Source organism: Lineus longissimus, chromosome 1 (genome assembly GCF_910592395.1).
Source record: "Lineus longissimus chromosome 1, tnLinLong1.2, whole genome shotgun sequence".
Taxonomy (NCBI): domain Eukaryota; kingdom Metazoa; phylum Nemertea; class Pilidiophora; order Heteronemertea; family Lineidae; genus Lineus; species Lineus longissimus.
Genome location: NC_088308.1, coordinates 17772997 through 17792082, shown reverse-complemented (window position 1 = coordinate 17792082; position 19086 = coordinate 17772997). Strand labels below are relative to the sequence as shown.

Here is a 19086-nt window from a genome sequence, read left to right as displayed (position 1 = left end):
TGTCTCCATCAGGAATATAACAGAAAAGAGGTGGCGGAAGGGGCTCTTTAGATAATGGCTGAAATTACAGCTAGACATTACGAATGTTTTCATTTCATCATATTTTGTTGGTAGGGCATAGATCTCAACATTATTTAGCATTCGGTGCAAATCGACTACGTTTGGAGGGTTCAAATGGACCCTTTCAATATTGGGCGGGGTACTTTTTGGGGCTATTTTCAAAAAAATTCAATTAAAAAACAAATTTACCGTGCGATGGACATATATACCAGCTTTATATGAATAAATGATTGTTCCAGATCATTTCCACCAAAAAAAGTATATTTGCCATATTCGACTGATAAATCAGGTACTAAGGGTTGGGGTCTATAAGGATTCTCAGTTAAAGTCAACCGAAAAACCTAAAATTATGAATTATAGTTTTTTTTATCTGTTTTTGGTATGAGGGGATTACAAATGATGAAACGGACTAAAAGTAAGTTGTTCAGTGTGAATTACAGAAAATATAAGGGTTAGATCGGTCAAAAAGGGCCAAAATAAGACCTAATGCAATATGCCTAAGAATTGCCTAAAATCACCTCATCCACTGGGACAATTTCCTGATATATTCCCAATTCTGCACAGATCTAATTCAAGACCAACGGTCTTTTACATTTTTCTCGGTTGTTGGTGGTGCCGAACGAGTTGAAAATGCCATTTTCTGAAGGACAGTCATAATTTTGTCTTCCACATCATTTGTTTTTGTTAAAAAATAACTCATTCAAACCAGTTTTCTATGCATAAAGGAACACTACATATCTCCTTTGTAACAGAAAAACAATAGACCTTGGGATAAATCACAAATGAAATCAGAGAAAGTGTTAAAACAGACAAGGAGGAAGGATGTGACAAAGTTTAAGTGTCCTTAGCTTAAGTGACTTTATATCATATGAACAAACTTTTATTTCAATATAAAGCCATGTTTCATGTAATATTATTATATTTCCTACCTTTACCGAACCATCAATGCAGTTTTTGAGCAACTGGTGAGGTTATCAGGGTTAGGGTTAGCGTTGGAACACACAAAATTCACAATACACAGAAAAGTCAGAAGTGGGCGTGATCAGGGCAGCACCGTGATTCTAACATTTTCTGCTCGTTAAATCAGACATTCTCGGATTTCTACTAGCTAGCCCAAGACATTCCGATGATGTAGGCTCTGGTCAAGGTTTAATATCGATTGATGCAAATTTTATGTTATGTTTTGTCTTGTTTTCATGTTCAATCTCCCTCGTTTGAAAAAGCCGGCTGACATGTCATTGTCTGTGTTTATACACGTGCATTTATTTACACCTTAAATACACAGTCTCAGGGCAGCTAGTGCGCGCGCAGCTAACACGCGCACATGAGCCTGCGGCGCCTAACGGCCAACCCTAAAACCAACTACTGCTTTTAGCGTTATTCCAATGTTAGTGCCCTCACAACCGTACAACTGGTCCTTGATGGAGGTTCTCGATGGCCATATCTTCTCCCTTAGGGCTGCTAGGTCAGGGCACTTGGACAGGATGTGGCGCCAGTTGACAGACATCGGTTCGGAATTGCAGGGGCACATGTCACTCTCTCCGATTCCAAACTTGTGGAACAGTTGGTGTTGTAGTCAGCAATGGCCGGTCAGTTCGGAGGCGGAATATGATATCCTGATCAAGTGTAGGGGCCTAGGCCTTTTTTTAGTTGGGTTCATACCGTACACTTTATCCTAGCCTAAGACACCAAAAACTGTTAAACCGGTGTAATGTTTTTGAGTGTTTCTGTTTTTGAGTGTTTCCCCTCATTGTTTGGGAACGCTCAAAAATAGATTTTTTCTGTGTTTTTCTGTGTATCCCCCCTATTGAAAAGTCATGGTCTCTCTAGCTGCCTATTGTTTGGAAACACTGACACATGGGAAACAACCACAGATGTTACACCGGCACTGAGATCACTGCAGAATGTATTTGGTATACGGTATAGAGTTTGCAATATTATATTGAGGGCTGCACCCATCCCAAGTACCCCACCCCGCCCCCCCACCCCGCCCCCCCCCCGCCCCCGGCCGAGTCAAGTACTTCCCGGTTTGACACAGACCTTTTTCCGAATTTGGAAACGAAAAGATCAATTAGGCAAACTATATGACTGATGACTGAACTAAGAAGAAAAGATTTTCTGTCACCTATTTATAGGCCTATCTCCATGAAGTCAAACTCCAACTGTAGGCCTAGTTAATTGGCGATCAACATAAGCATGTGAATTTCAGACAGGCCTATGGTTACACCGCGTTCTAGTGCATTGTTTATTGCAGTTCAATGACTTTTCCATTATCCTGTTCGGAGAAGTCACGGTCCTGCTAGAAGCTATATATTTTTGCACGGTATAAAAAACCAACATATCACATGCCCAAGTTGTCCGGCCAGCAACGTGATCTTTTGAATTTCCCGCTCTCAGGAACAGGAAGCCGGTCAATTGCATCTTGGTCCAGTGGACAGCATGCCCGGGACAGCATGAGCCGATTGCACTTGCACCTGTGATCAAATCCTGGCATAACCAATTTTTCAATAAATACTCCGTCTGTTGATATTTCAATTTTTGGTATGACGATAAAGAAAAGCCTTGCTAGTATCTCAGGATGCAGTATACATGTGGTCATTACAGAGCCTGCACATCATCGTATACACTGCCAGATACTCCTATATGGAGCTGCACTCCAGACGCAGTGGGCGGCCTCGCCCTGTCGCCCGATCAAGCAAGTAGGGCCTAAAGGACGATTAGGATGATGAAATGGACTGCATAGATGGAGCCTGTATGATCAGGTGGGTGACTGTTTTTGAAGGGCATTTTGTTTGGCTGAGCTGAACCGTACTTATTAAGCCGGACACCGAAGTAATTTCATCCACGTGCGAAGTTCATATTGCATGTATTGAAACACAACCTCCCCACTATCAAATTCCTCCAGAACAATAACGTGACTATGTTGACAAGACACCAACCCTTGCACACAAAATCAAAAGATCTCCAACACATTTTGAGAAATTATTTTGTGATTTTTATTTGTATCTTTTATAATAAAATGTCTCCAACAATGTTCATTGTCTATATGTGAACAATCATATCCATATAGCATATCATTTACGGTAGTTACTATACAATTTATATGTATATATGTATATAGTACGTTTTCGCCCACTCATCTGAAAATATGTGACTTTCAGTTTCAGATACTTATATCATCAAGTACATGTGCAAGTATATTATACTAAGAGCCCTAACAGCGCATTTTACTATTCTTATTTACACACTTGGAATAATATGGTAAGCTTTCAATATGACCTTAGAGGAACCGAACTAAATTCAGTCTGGTTACTCTAAGATATGACGTTATATGTTTTGGCAGGGGGAGGAGAATTTCTACCCCTTATTTTAATTACCGAGAACTCATCTGAGAGTGCTTCCCCCTCCTAATAGATGATTTGTTTTACTGTAATTCAACCATTTTGTCATCACCTGTTCCAAAGGCAACTGGAGTTTTCCATGAAAGAACAACAGTTTAACCATTTCAAACAATCTACTTGTTAAGTTGTATATTTCTTCCAAATGTCCATGATTGTTCAGAATGAATTTGATTATAAGTTGATTTGACTTTTATGTTATAATAAAGTCCAGTTGCCGGTGGTATTTGTGAATGTTTGGGCGATTTCAAAGTGGCTGGGCGGGTATTTTTGCAAACCAAATATACTTTAGACATGCCTGGGCATAGGAAAAACTGACTTTTCGCCTTCAATGGTTTCTTAGTGTTGTTCTGAGACCATCTCTTTCAACTAAACTACATGGGCGCCACCCTTGATTTTCCACAAAGTTAAAATGGCAGCCAAAATCCAAAATGGCCACCAACTTACCAAAAGTCGGGCCCAATACTGTTATCCATTTCAGAAGTACGTGCCTGCTCATGCTTTTTAAAATCGAGAACGGACACCAAAAAGTTATTGTCAGCCTTTCACAAAGTTCATCCGAATAGATCTAAACAGTAGCAAATTAGTAATTGGTCTATAACTTGAAACCAAAATCACAAGACATATAAATTTGTCGTAAATTTCTTTTTCTTTAATCTGAATTAAAAAAAAAAACAACATAAAAATGTTTCTCTGGCTTAGTTCAAGAAATCTCATTTGTGGACAAATATAAGTTATATTATATCGAAAGAGACAATCCATAATCTCTTGGTGAAATAAGTATTTTAGCACATGTCATCCAAAAATAATCTTGCACTATATAGTATAAATTCGTTTTATATATCCCAACAGTCATCCCGAGAGAATCAATTCGAGTTGGGCTGCAATAAGAAACAACAGAACCGCAGCGCTGCCAGACTGGAAGGTAAAAAATGTGTTTTTCGAAGATGCAAAAAATACCGGTAATTGATTATTCCAATTTTACACAATAGTCAATTTCCAAATCTTTGTTCAAAATTCATTCTTGTTCCAGTTTTATCCACGGTTCACATATTTCTTTCAAGCAAAGACAGAGGATACATCATAAGCCAATCAGCACAACCTAGGATGAGCTACATGCCCGAGAAACAAGTAATATAATCTCCTTTCCCTGAGCTAACCTCACATATCATATCCTCTAATTATCCTATGAACCCTACAATGCATATATATGTACAATCACTTTCGAGTACAAACTTCAGCAGTCAACATTCTAGTATGCCAGCATCCAGTGATGTCAAACAGGCATACACACAGCATTCTCTTCAGAAAAGACATCTGTAGATATGCAATAAAACCTAGAGATATGCAAAATAGCATATCATTGCCTTTTATAATCCACAATGCAAATATTCAACCCTAGAGAAAACAGCCAAAATGGCTCAATTTGTCTGATGATTTGATACTACAGGGCATTCCATTAAGATGCGTACACAATCTTGTATACTTCTACACTGTATGTGGACAAACATACAGGCTATACTCTGGAACTGAACAATTCCACTGCAGAAAAACATGTAGATACCTTGTATTTAGGTCTGTGATCCACTGATAGATTATTTTGTCCATTGCGGATAAACCAAAACGAACTGTCAGATATCCTTTACTCGCCAGACCCCAAAAAAAGTAAAATGACCCAGTCCCGCAATAGAAGTAATATAGCCTGTACGTCTGTCCACAGTGTTTTATAATTCCATGAGCAGATCCTGTGAAATTTTACGAAGTCAATGCTCTGGTCTATGACTGACATCAAAAACATGTCACTTCAAAATGTATTTTTTGCTGGCATGCATATCATTGGCTTGATCAGTGATTGACCTTTGAGAAGAGATTTTAAATTTCCGGTATGTTGAATATAAGCATAGTAAACAAGTTTACATTGACCAACTCGATAGGTTTCCCTTTTCTCACTCGAAATGTTCAATAATCGGATCAATGGTCCCTCTATTCTTCTCAATTACACACCAAATGAAGGTACCAGCCGGTGTGTCCTTTCACAAAGTTACACAACATAAGTAAATGCAAGTTAAAGCTCAAATAAAATAAAATTTACTATCAACTCCGGCATGATGAGAATTACGCGCCGTAAAATCTAAGTTATATCAAGCATAGATTAGGCCTACTATGCGTAGGAGTCAAAGTAGTTATAAGCAAAAAACGGAAAACGGTTCGTGTGACATCACTGTGTACAGCATCTGTGAAGCATCACTTAAAACAACGTCTACAAATGTGATGACATCACAAGTTGTTTGGGAAATTTGTGTCAGAAGTCACTTGTAACATACTGTTTTTTGTTTTTCGATCCTATCCCTGTTATATTTATCGTGAGACTGGAAAAGTTGCATATTTATGACCAGCGAGTCATTTCAAAACAATATTGCCGGTCACTTGCTGAATTAAAACATTTTATTTGAGCTTCTATATTTGATACATGTTCATAAAAGTACTAGTATATTGAAAATAAAACTGTGGTAACAAATGCATAATGATGTGGGATGTTGCAGGTTAAATAAGTTTGTGTACAATCATCCAAGGACCACAGGTGCACTGGCCTACAAATACTACATGAGCCACTGTACCAAAACCTTGTAAGTCAGGGTGTATGAAGTAGGACCCATGAGTAGTATCATTACAACCAGAGCATATGAATAATGCCACGTTTTTATTAATAAAGACAATGTCTTGAACTCAAATTATATTCAAATTAACAGTTCATATATTGGTCCCAAATCATACTCTTAAAACTTTCAGTTTCCAATTTCTAAAACCACGATGTTTCAATTCTTTCCTTACATGATAAAATCACAAATTGTTTTCAAATACATGATGCAACTGACAACACTTCATTAAAAAATAAGTATTATGATCATACATTGAGGTGATCTAACTGATATGCATGGGACATGGATCATACGCTTTACTTGTTAACCTCTAGCACCATGAAGTCACCTAAGTTTGAAGCGTGTTACATGTATATGCAGAGAAGGCAAAGTCACAAGCAAGAATCAATTTTCAGTGATATACATGTATATAGTTAACCTACGCCAAAAGTTGGTAGTTATTTTCATTTAAATGACACAGGCTTCTGCCATAGCAGCACAAAAAAAACTTGCCCGGTTTTTGTAAGATAACAAACGATAACCTTGTTGTATGTTTCATTTGACAAATCCAAGTGCACACATACTCTAAATTAACATGCAGCAATCAGAAAATTGATACATGCAACTGACATATGCCTTTAATCGTACGAGGCCTTTGATGGACACTACGTGCATGGTGCTCATCAGCTTATATTGCGTATGGTGGCGGCATACTTTCAAAATGTCTTGCATCATTTACACAGTTTTAGTATTCCGGCAAGATTAAAGCTGGAACCATTTGTCATAAATATGTAAAATCAATCAATCAATAAATCAAATTTTGGTGTCAGAGAATATTGGTATTCTATCATTTCAGGTGGAGAATTGCTCAAAAGTTTTGATGAAGAATCTTTCCCTTATAGTGCTTTTCAGGTGTTGAATGAAAAGTTCTCAAGATGCCTCTAGAGGAAGGCTACCCAGTACATTTAGTACATTTAGTAGAAAGGTAGATTGATGTGCATATTATTGTGGATGGACAACATCGACACAACACCGTTTATAATCATTATTACATATCATATCATATAATGAATTGCTTTTATAAATAACAAATGCTGTCATAAGGAGATTTTGAAGCTCTTCTCTCAAGAATGCCCATTTGATATAATCAGAGCACAACATTGTTTTTGTCTTTGACTGATACGCTGCTAATAATACTTGAAACCGAGAGTCCTTATACTGTAACTGTAAGATTAGGCCCTTATTACCTTTTTCTAACACAAGTCCTTAGATCCTATCAGTAATTGCCTTTTTCAGACAAAAGTCTTGACATCACACCGGTAATTGCCTTTTTCAAACACAAGTCTTGACTTCACACCGGTAGTAATTGCCTTTTTCAGACAAAAGTCTTGACTTCACACCGGTAGTAATTGCCTTTTTCAGACAAAAGTCTTGACAACATAACATTGTTCGCTTTTTCAGACAAAATTCTCGACACCACGACAGCAATTACCTTTCTTCACTTTCAGACAAGAGACACAAGTGATACGCAATGTGCTATTAAGTATGCATGACGTCAGACTCAAAGACAACAGTTCCCACAATGGGGTCATAGTTTCCAGCAAGGTAGTAAACATCATTGTTGTCATTCTCGCTGCTTATCTTCCGTCTTTTGTAATCTGTATAGGACAGGACTTCACATTTGTGGGATATAGTCTGGACGTCATTCTCATCACCGTGGGGCGATTCGTAAAGGGCACCCTGTTAGGATAGATAACATTTAGTAAATATTTCCTCATTGGAAAGATGCACTTGCTACACGTAGGGAGAAGTATATAAGATAACGTGATAATGTAATCGTTATTGGTATTTATCGGGAACCATTGGAAGTCATTGAATAAGGTATCATTGGTAACTGATAGAGTTGTTGGCAGTACAGTACAGTAATTAACATCTGTGTTTGTAATAACTTCGCCCCTTACTGTCACGTTAGCAAAATAACTTGGTCCATCCATATTCTTATAACTACGCATCTGTTCTTTGCTTGAAAGTCACAAATAACGTTTTCTAGAACGAAATACTTACTTTCATTTTGATCAGTTTCTTCCCACCTTTCGTCTCCTCAGGATGGTAAAACCATGTGACCTTGACCACCATGTTCCCTCCCCATCCTTCCCAGAAGCTCTCGATGTGGCCAACATATGGCAAGTGTGGCCGACCAGTGCTCATGAAAACAGCAGAGTCACCAACCTGGAAAGATGACAATCCAACAAAATCATAACGCATCAGCATACTTAAGTCAATAGCTTCCATTTTCCCTGGATCCTATAGTTTTGTTTTATTATAGTGTCGCTTCTAATAAAAGGGCCAGCCAGTTTTTGGCTTATGAGACACACTTCACTTCCAAACTCCTATCTCAGTTGTGTTCGATCTACAAAAACCCTCTCCAACAAACTGTTGATGCAATGGCTCTTCAGGGGCCGGCCATCCTTCATAAAGCAGTAGGGCAGTCCCTTACCTTAATTGTCTCTCGCCCCCTGGTTATGGCTTTGTAATATTCTTTCTTTGCCTTGCCCTTCATGCCTGGACGCCGTGTTCCCTTCCCTGACCATCTCCACAGCTGTCGGGCTGGTAGGAATGCTGCGAGAAACCAAGCACAGAGAGGTGACAATACGGGTAGAAGAGTTTATTTTAACAACATTTCTTCTGAGTGAAAAATACTTTTGACTGATCATGATTTTTGCGACTTATGACAATCACCTTTTGTTTTCCTGGAAGATAAAGCCGTGATAATCTTCGTGGAAAATTTCGAATTGGATGCCATTTCTGTTAAATCATGCACAGGGAAATGCACTAGACCCATTCAATTTTTTACCACGCCACATAGGCCTATACGATTTTATATAACAAATATCTATTAAGTCGATATTGGCCTGTTTCTGTTGAGAGGGCTGTACCATTTTATGCTTTTATGTGACTAAATGTATATATGTCATGATAGTTAACAATGCTAGGAATTCCAAGTCGTTTAATTTTGTAACACTGTAAGAACCCATTGAATTGTTTTACCTTGAATATGTAATGTTCCAACTATTCAGTTATAACAACCGCTTTTTAAAACTAAAAACTAGTAGTAATGGAATGTGTCAACACATTCGTAATTAACCCACAACTCTTCCATGTCACTATTATATACACCGTACCTTTAAGCAATTGAAAAGATTTTTCTGTGATGTGATGAAGACGTGATGAGGTGTTAGTTGTACAAACATGTAAACCACACGTAGACATGACAGAAACACCAAAAACTAAACTGATAGTGAAATCTCCAAGTAAGACGTATATAAAAACATCAAGACAGAAATGCCAGTTACAATTTCTTCTAAATGTACTCTCAAGCCTTAGCCTAGTCTAAAGCATGTGCTGCCACCCAGTGATGAAATCTGAAATCAATGCAGGGGAGGTGCACACATTCCTAGATGAAATAAACGGGATACGATCACAACAGTTATCTAAGTTCATTAAGGGACATGATACGACATGTCATAGGAGAGCCTGGGACTGAGGACCCCAGGTGATTGTCAGTGTTCACAGTCCAATATCAAGACAGTTTTCTTTAAATTTCAATACAAACTGTACATACACATGACATATACAATGATTATAAGATTTAAGTTGTGTTAAGAAGTCGAAGTACTCTTTTCAAATTCGACTACACAAGTAATTTTGACTCGGAACTTTTTCAATTTTTCAATTTTCACATTCAAATGTCAACATAATGTGTCGGCGATATCAAAATTCAGACCCTATTTCGAACTCAAACTCATTAAACTGTCAAGATTTGAATAAATAAATAAAGGGCCTACACTATCCGATTGATAATTTCAGATGTATCAATTGTCAGAGTCACGAGAGAAGAATGTGATCAAAAACCGTCTCCACCATCATCTCTCCAATGATGAAGACAAGAAGACAAATCACAGGACTTGCACAACCACTGGACATCACAGTGACATGATAATGTAGTGGTGCATGCAGGTAAGTGAGGTTAGTAAAATAAATAAAGGGCAGCCACAGACCAAAGCTTGCGGCTTGAGAACTTACACGTGTTACCTGCTATCTTGCTTTTATTCTCACTAGACTGCCGTCTGGCACGTTTTCGCTCCTTTTCCTTACGTTTACGTTTCTTGTCAACTGAACTCGTTACGCTGCTTGTTGCATTACTGCTTTCAGACTCAGACGCAGATGATTCATTGTTCGAGCTCTCTGCAGATGAACTGTCGTCTTCCTCTTCATCATCCGATGAATCCTCTGATGAACTGCTTTCATCTCCAAGACCAAGTTTACCAAACTCTGCTGCCTTTGCAAAGTGCGACTCGCTGATAATGGAACTTTTTTTCTTCGCTTCTGACTTTTCCTTCTTCATGTCAATATCGTTGGTAAATTTCGTTTTCTTCTTCACCTCCGCCCCCCCGTCTTTAACTCTCTTTGCCACCCCTTTCCCATCCTGGCTATCTTTCTTCGAATCCTTCATCTTTTCTTTCGACTTCTTTTTCTCGGGTTTGAACACAATGTTCTCTAACTGCTCTGAAATGGTAGACATTTCGAAGCTTCCTGTCTCTATGCCTGTCTCTGAATCTAACTTCAATTTCTTGGGCCTTCCTGGTCCTCGTTTGCTGGTCCCTTTCTTTGGCTCCTCACTCACAGTCGTTAAGTTCGGTAGAGATTCAGAGATAGATGGTTTCCTCTCCTTCAACACATCTGTGGCAGCACTATCCGATGAGAACCGTTTCATGCGCTTATTTGCAAGAAGTAAAGGACTTGGTTCTGACGAAGAAAATGCTGAAAAAAGATGGGAATGAAATGTTTCTTTTCAATAAAGACAGATAGGCTTTTACTTGTGTTCTGTCCTTGTCAACATAACCAAAACCTGAGTTTGTCTCACAAGGCTACGTTCCATTCATACCCAGAGACATCAGGCCCATTAGGGTGTCATCCCAAGTCTAGAAAGACTCGATTTGGCGGTTGCATCAGGAATATATTCTTGATAATTGTCTTTTTTATCATCCAGGCTGTTATCAGACACAGCCAGCATGGTCTCCATTTCAGTGAACCAAACCAACCAAAACCAAGGACATTTCACCTTTGCTTCCGTAGTTACATGGTCGAAGAAACAAAGTCAACAAGTCAATTCAAAAATAACATATTAATTGAAGATGGGACTTACTACACAATGGGAAGTTAGCAGGCAGCATACGAATGTGATCAATAGGAATCTTCCCTGAATCCCCATCATCAAACTCTACATTGATCAAGTTCTTGTCCACATCTGGGTTAGGGCTCTCTGAAAGAGGATCAGAATAAAAATTGCTTCTCAAAGGAAAACAATTATAAAATAATAGTTCAAGCATTAGAATTATGATTCATGTATGAAATAGAAGGTCAACTGTTCAATGATACCAACCTTTTTCAACTGTCCCTGGATATAGGCAACTAAACTGTTGACTCCAGTAAGCACAGACACGTGTCCCCTCAGGTAAGAACTTAGGAGACGAAGGCTGTACATCTATCACTGCCTCCTTGAGCACTTCCTCCTGGGTCATGATATGTGGTCGGCCGCCCCTCTCACCAAATATGACTACTCCGTAGCTGAAGGTTAAATGAATGAGTGTGAATCGTGGGGATGCTTTAGCTTGGACCACTGATAGAATTATTAGCTAATTAAGACACTCCTGAACACCGTAAAAAGACGGAAGCTCAGCTGGTTTGGACATGTATGCCGACATGACTCGCTTGCAAATATAATCTTTCAAGGCACTGTCGCTGGAGGGAGGAAGACCAAGGAAAACGTGGATGGATAACATCAAAGAGTGGACCGGCCTCACAACCCCTCAACTTATCCGGAAGGCTGAAAACAGATCTACTTGGGCATGCATCACTGCTGCCAGCTGCCATGGTGCCCCTACGACCGTGGGTCATGGGTCTTAGTAGTAGTAGTAGTAGTAGTAGTAGTAGTAGTAGTAGTAGTAGTAGTAGTAGTAGTAGTAGAAGTAGTAGTATTAAGGCTCCAATTCCCTAATTCATATTTGTTTGTGACTCTAAGTTCGACTGTTCTAATGTGATATCTTGTAGTGGAGATTAAGGCTTAGTGGGGGATGCATTGACCCTTATTATTTCGTAAGTTCATTAGATGTACTAATGTACTAACACAGCAACTACCTTTAGGACACATCATGAATATCTATATCAATTGAGTGATATCATTATTCTATTCAAATGTAATCAAAAGCTGCTTGCATTAGTAGGCTCAAAAACGTTCATAGATAATTCAACAGCATATACTCTCCTATATCAATATCTTACATGTCAGGAGGCTGTATTGCTTTCACCTCTGCTTCATAGAAAAGATTGGACATCAATACCAGTACTCGGAGACCATCTACGAGATTGTCCACGTCAATGGTGCAGTTTCGGGGTTCTGTAAAGTTGAGATATCATGTATTAAATTGACATGATCTCAATGGTTAATGGGTTCCTGTCTGCATGCCCAGACAGTCAGTCTCCCTATCAGCAGCTAATCGAAAAGATCATCATTTTGCGAGTTGTCACCAGTTTTTGTCATCATAATTTACTGTGCTCCGTGTGTTCTAGTCGTGTCTGTCGTAGCTCGATTTACGAAAATAGTTTTTACTTCATCCCTTATGACTCAATGTCATATAAATATATAATTCAAAACCATGGTTGCAACATTTACCTGTTGTCTGGGGTTTCTCTTTCAGTTCACTCAAGGGTACGTTATCTCCTTCACTGTCACTCTCTGAGCTGCTGTCACTACTTGAATACACATATTTGTACTTGAGTTTCTCCTTGAAGGGGAATGCAGATGGAGGAGACTGAAATTGTAGAAGAAGAAAGCGTCTGTCTCTAAGGATTCAATCCTTTTAAATAAGCGGATTCTGCCAGCGGCAGAAAGCTAATGGTCAAGCAGTCGCAACTGCAGAGTCTATCATACCGGATTTTGCGACAAAACCTGATGCTTCAGAAGACCCGACACATCCATAATGCCAAGTTATGGTCATTCGTGGTCACAAACTATGCTGATTAATACCAGTATCACTTTTTTGTTCAAATGGTTATTTCTATATCGTAATGTTTTTGCATACAGCAGAATAATTAGAAACTATTTTAGCGTAGACCTTTCTAACAGTCTCAATCAGCGTAAGAAGGTCTCTGTAAGGTGTGTGCTCAATATACTCACGCTCTTTGGTTTATGTGGCTTTGGTGTTGTTACTCTCTTAGGTTTCTCCCCCTTCTCCGATGAGGATGATGGTGACACAATTTGCTTGCAAGGCTTTTTATCAGTGGTTAACTTCCTTGGGGAAGCTAGGGGAACTTTGGATGGACTGAGTTTCATTGGGCTCTTCAATGGGGTGTCTTTGTTTGGTGGACCAATTGATGGTGAAGCCTGTGGACTTGTTGCATCACTGAGGAATATTCTTTCACTCCGTCTTATGTTCCAGTCTCCATCAAGAAATATTGGCGGCTTCATGTCGGAATCAATCTGAAAGGCACAGGATAAACAAGTTTTGAGGTCTCAAATGATAAGAACCTATCAATGCTTAAGCAGATAATTATTACAGTGACTGCAGTAGTGACAGCAAAGCCAGTCGATAAGCATTGATTGAAGGTGAACAGCTTTTTGGATGAAAACAAAATCAAATATCAAACATACTGAAACGAAAGGGTGGATAGAAAGCACACGGTCTTGATTTCACAAAGAAGAAACATGAGGACAAGTAGAAGAAACATGAGGACAAGTAGAAGAAACATGAGGACAAGTATCGAACTTACATGCACATTGAGTGGTTTGTCCATATCTTTACTCTTCTCTTTCATGTGTAAGAGACCAAGAGTCTTTGGTTTCTTGGCAACTATCGTCTCTGTCTCAGAAGGTTGCTCTGGGCTCAATTTCTTTGGGCGACCAGGTTTTCTTTTGTTGGAGACGGGTGTCAATATTGTAGGGATGGCCTCTTGTTTTATTTCACCTGCAATGAAAACAGCATTCTTGATTTGTGTAGTATGTGGCTTTTTCAAGCGACTTTAATCTACAATTTGTGGATGGTCTTGTTGATCTTTAGGTCATGGGTTCGAATTCATTTTTTGTTTGTTTAACTTCTAGAAAGCAAACATACCCTTTTCAATCTTCTTCTTCTTTGGCTTTGGCTCATTGACGACATCTGGCTCAGTTGAGGCATACTTCGCCAGGAGTTGGAGACCCCTGTCGGAAAAGCCGGAGGAAAATCCAGCATCGGCAGTGGAGCTCTCTGTGCTCTCTGTTCTCTTCATTCTTTGCTGCACTTGGGCCAGAGGAATATCACTTGAAGACGTGCTACCATCTGAAATAGATAATGGGTCGACATTTTATTTATGCCTTATTCAGGCGTTCGTGTGAATTTCTGTTTTGTTTTATCAATGTGGACAAAGAGTTGGGGGAGAAAACAATGTGTGTACATGAATTCATATATTTGTTGAAAACTACTTAAAAAACGAGTTAAGAGTAAAAAATATATTTTCAAAACGTTTGTGTCCTTCTCATGCATTAAGTAGCCATTCACCACTTATCAGTGAGGGTATTTACATAACATGTATGTTATTCTCATGCATTAAATTGCCATTCACCACTTATTAGTGAGGCTATTTACGTAACATTTATGTCCTGCTCATGCATTAAAGAGCCATTCGCCACTTATTAGTAAGGGTATTTACATAACATTTATGTCCTTCTCATGCATTAAATAGCCATTCGTCACTTATTAGTGAGGGTATTTACATACATTTATGTCATTCTCATGCATTAAATAGCCATTCACCACTTATTAGTGAGGGTATTTACATAACATTTATGTCCTTCTCATGCATTAAGTAGTCACTCACCACTTATAGACCTTGACAATAGCTTGCTTTCAGATCTGACAGAATCCTCACTGCACTGTTTCTCAAGTCTATGCTGCCGGTGCTGTTCACTGCGCTTGTCTTCTTTTCTCTTCTTGTCTTTCTTCTCCTCATCGTCCTCCTTTGCATGCCTCTTCTTATGTTTTTTCCTTGGTTCTTCCTGGTGGTCAGGAGATTTCTCCTCGGCAGTATCCTGCTTACTCAGTTTCCGCTTCTTTGGTCGTCCTGGTCCACGTTTTGAATTTCTGTCATCACTTGAAATGAAAGGTGCAGAATGTACATGTAGGGCATTCCAGGTACGTGATGTATATAGCTGGTTTCGGTATTTATCAATATACCAATTCATGCATCAGTTGATGTTGGTAGGCCATTCTCATTGAATGATTTCATCTTCCTGATCTTAGGATTGTACTGGTATTTGACAGCACTCATTTCATTCATATGAGCTGCAATCCAAAGATTTAAAGCAAACGTTTCTACTATTGACGTTTGAAACCTTTAAACACTTTAAAATTGAAGCAAAGACAAAATACAGCAAGACTTACTCGGATTTACTTAGATTTCTTGGCTGTAACCTGGCTAGCTCCTTTTGCTTCTCTTTGTACTTTCGCTGCAGCTCTGCCATCTTCATCCTCATCTCAAACTCTGATGCATCCATAGTCTCTGCGTCGTTTTCTGAAATAAGGATATGGATACAACTTTGTCGCGGCTCCTTTACGAATGGCCGAAATCGCACGTTTTTAGGTATATGTGTATCTAGTGAGGGTACATGATATATACTACGGCTTTTTGATTTGACTTGCTATTCAAGGTCAGGGATGTCAAACTTTCGATATTTGATAGCTTGTTTCATGGAACAATACAACAAGTTTTCAATGACAAACTAGAGCCAGGTGAGCATGAGATTCATAAACCATTTCATTGTTAAGAGTGTAGCAACAGTAGTGTTATTGGAATTTAGCTGTTCAGGATATTCTATGACCGACAGAAAACATGTGGCAATCGGTCTACATTCGTGGAGTGCCCCTTATTATCAAACGGATAAAAAGAGTCAATCAATACGTTAAGCCATACGTACTACTACCAAAGAGCCTTGAATCACCGCTAAGAGGGCTCCAGCTGGCACTGTCCTTCCTCTCACGCTTGAAGACGAATGTCGGACTACTGCAGCTGCTCAACGGCGGGGACCTCATAGCTGTACCCTCGTAATTCCTGTTGATGTCTGTATTGAACACAAACATTTCTGGCTCCTTCTTGATGGCTCCGGATGATTTCTCTTTCTGTTGATTGACGACTACTCGTTGTTCCTCTTCTGCTCTTTTCTCAGCCATGGCACTAAGTAAAGCAAGACCATCCACTGGGTCGAGGTCCTGACCCCCCTGCGCCACAGAGATCACCGCAACATCATGTTTGACCCCATACGAAGATGCCATATTGGACTCAAGGTTCTTGTAACTATTGTCGATCAGTACTTCCTTTTCTGATTCCTTACGCATTTCTTCTAAAGCATTGGTCATTTGCGTAGCGCAACACAAAGCGTCCAAGGCATTCGTTTTATTTTTATGAATATCACCAATAATGTCGAATATATTATCACAGCACAATATAGTGGACCTCTTATCACAAACACGCACCTCCTCGACCAATCCCTGCTGCCTTTGTATTTCTGATTCTGTCTTGGCTTCAACTACATCACATTCAACTGCTTCACCCTTAGAGTCGCACTTCTCTTGCTGCTGACCCAAACCATCTATTCGTTGATTTGGACCAACAATCACACTCTTTGGTTTCTGGCCTACACTTTCTACTTTTTGTTTGCCTACATTTACAACATTGTCTTTGGGATCAACGTGTTCGTTTTCTTTTGAATCAAAGTGTTTTGTGTGTGGTTTTTCAATTTCATCTAACTTAATAGTCACATTTTCATTACGTTGTTTTTCCCGTTCATCCTCACTTTCATCCTGAGCCTCTTTTTCAGTTTCTGATGTCTGACAGCTTTGTTCCCGCATTTCGCTCATTTGCTCTGCATCTGGGCTAGTCTGAACGGATATTGTACTGTGAGTTATAAGTTTAGATTGGTCCAATGTTATGTCCTCCTGTAGATCAGCAGATTCCTGATCTGGGAGAGGAGATGCAGCTGATGTAATAGTCATAGGGGATGTCCCCCTTGACTGAACACTAGGTTCAGGTCGGGTAATGAGGTTCTCTGCCATCGATACACCATGCACTGGGATCACACTGGGGTCATAAAAATATGGCAGGGGGGTGGCTGGGTAGGGATATGCATAGGGTTGTCCAGTACCACATGAAACTGGGACGCGACTAAGGAACGGGGATGTACTGTCATCAGCTGCTGAATTGGTAATTGGGTCTGGCACTACTGGAGCACTTCTGTCTGACTGTTTTTGTTCATCCTGTCTATCGGTGACTGATATTTCTTCAGTTTTGGGCACATGTATCTGAAAAACATGAGTGTGTTATAAGTAAGTGTTGAATCACCAGATGACTCTGTCATCTTCAGGTTTGTTTGTTATGAATAATTTACATACTGGAAGGTAAACGATAACGATGAACCATCAAATGGCTCCACCTACCATCACAAGAAAGGCTTTTCTTTAAACCAGGGTTTCGATAGTTTTGAAATTAAATGAGATTTGCATCTGGAACACTGCAGTGCAGTTGGATACAATTTTGGTGGGAGAAAAAAGAAAAAAACATTTGAAGAGTTCAGTTACAGAAGTTACAAAATCCACTTTAGGCTATTTTGGGTAATTATAACCTTAATTAACCTGATACCTTTCGCAATAAAAAACGATTGTAATTCATAATATTGTGGTTGCTGACTACACTTACGTTGTAAAAAATGCAGTTTGAAGAACATATTGAAAGATAACATATTTAAGGTGAAATGTCCGAGTGTGGTAATATCCTCTTTTAATGCTTACCTGATGAGTAGCTGAGCCTATCGGTACAGGAAAATTTGAGACCTTCTGTGGCTGTGGTTGCGGTTGGGCAGTGGTTGTTGGCTGCTGGATCTGATTGCTTGGCGGCTGGGCAATGATCGATTGCAATGGGGCTGATCCAGTTAAACCAGACCATAATCGACTGGGGTCTATAACATCTGGATTAAGAAAATAGTTCCCAATGTACAATGTACATAAGACATTCTAAAGGAGGCTCTTAACTGATTAAATCCCCATCACTACTAGTGAAGGCAAACTGTTTCTAATTCTCTAACTCTGAAGACATGTAACGTAAATAACTTGGCAAACTATAGCTTTATAATCATCATAATTGGTTATATAAACCATTTTTTAACATTAATCACGTTTTTTACATTTTTTACATGAATCATTTCTATTTTTTAAAGAATAATTCTGTTATATAGTGGAGTTGACGTGGCCTTTGTTAACGAGGTAAAAATTTCATGGTTGCAGTTTGTGACTCAGTTGGCGCTCATGAACTCCAGAAGTACTCACTCGCATACTCCTGTAACTTGATATTTAGTCTTCAACTGCGTTATCATGCAACCCATTCTTTTTCATTTTAATTTACAAACGTTTGACACCACTTAAGAGGTGGTAACAAGTGATGACTGCATCATGCCATGCAATGCCATGACATAGGCCATTGTAAAATGACGCATATGGAATTACCCAGAGGAAATCAGTCATTAATGATGGTGATTTTATTTGGCTACGTACCTATATTCGTGGCAGGAATGAGAAAAAGCTGTCCAGTCATTGGGTCTTGGGCCAGCTTGTATCCACCACCAGGAGGCGTCATAGGAATGTGTGATGGATCGACGTTTGGTAAGTGAACCGCAGGATGAGTGATACTGTAAGGGGACTGACCAAGCCAGTATGTAGGTGCCATGGTGCCGCCAGCCTGCAACCAGTGGGAGCTCAGGGACCTTGAGGGATCATTGTCTCGCCAAGGGATCACTGACCCAGTGGTATTGCCTCCTGGAACAGAGAAATAGGTTGATGGTGACACAAATTGGAAGTCTGGTTCAAGTAGGCATTGGCATGGGAAGAGAGCTGCTGCTTCTTTCAAAT

At 39.4% G+C, this 19086-nt stretch overlaps 1 protein-coding gene across 6 annotated transcripts in view; it reads right to left on the bottom strand.

Moving 5' to 3' along the window:
• Positions 1 to 3032: 3032 nt before the first annotated feature.
• The window catches only part of LOC135489422 (BAH and coiled-coil domain-containing protein 1-like), a 51413-nt gene continuing 35359 nt past the window's right edge, over positions 3033 to 19086 (bottom strand). For 4 of the 6 annotated variants that reach the window (XM_064774787.1, XM_064774778.1, XM_064774807.1 and 1 more), the window contains 16 exons: positions 18733 to 18993; positions 17974 to 18149; positions 16107 to 17487; positions 15574 to 15703; positions 15011 to 15282; positions 14269 to 14472; positions 13928 to 14121; positions 13335 to 13637; positions 12831 to 12969; positions 12440 to 12554; positions 11541 to 11725; positions 11304 to 11420; positions 10181 to 10918; positions 8595 to 8716; positions 8162 to 8326; positions 3033 to 7837 (listed from right to left, as the gene is read on the bottom strand). In XM_064774787.1, coding sequence (XP_064630857.1) covers positions 7637 to 7837; positions 8162 to 8326; positions 8595 to 8716; positions 10181 to 10918; positions 11304 to 11420; positions 11541 to 11725; positions 12440 to 12554; positions 12831 to 12969; positions 13335 to 13637; positions 13928 to 14121; positions 14269 to 14472; positions 15011 to 15282; positions 15574 to 15703; positions 16107 to 17487; positions 17974 to 18149; positions 18733 to 18993 — 4703 coding nt within the window. In that variant the 3' untranslated portion in view covers positions 3033 to 7636. The remainder of the gene's footprint in view (positions 7838 to 8161; positions 8327 to 8594; positions 8717 to 10180; positions 10919 to 11303; positions 11421 to 11540; positions 11726 to 12439; positions 12555 to 12830; positions 12970 to 13334; positions 13638 to 13927; positions 14122 to 14268; positions 14473 to 15010; positions 15283 to 15573; positions 15704 to 16106; positions 17488 to 17973; positions 18150 to 18732; positions 18994 to 19086) is intronic. The other 2 variants (XM_064774794.1, XM_064774800.1) reach the window with 2 other exon arrangements.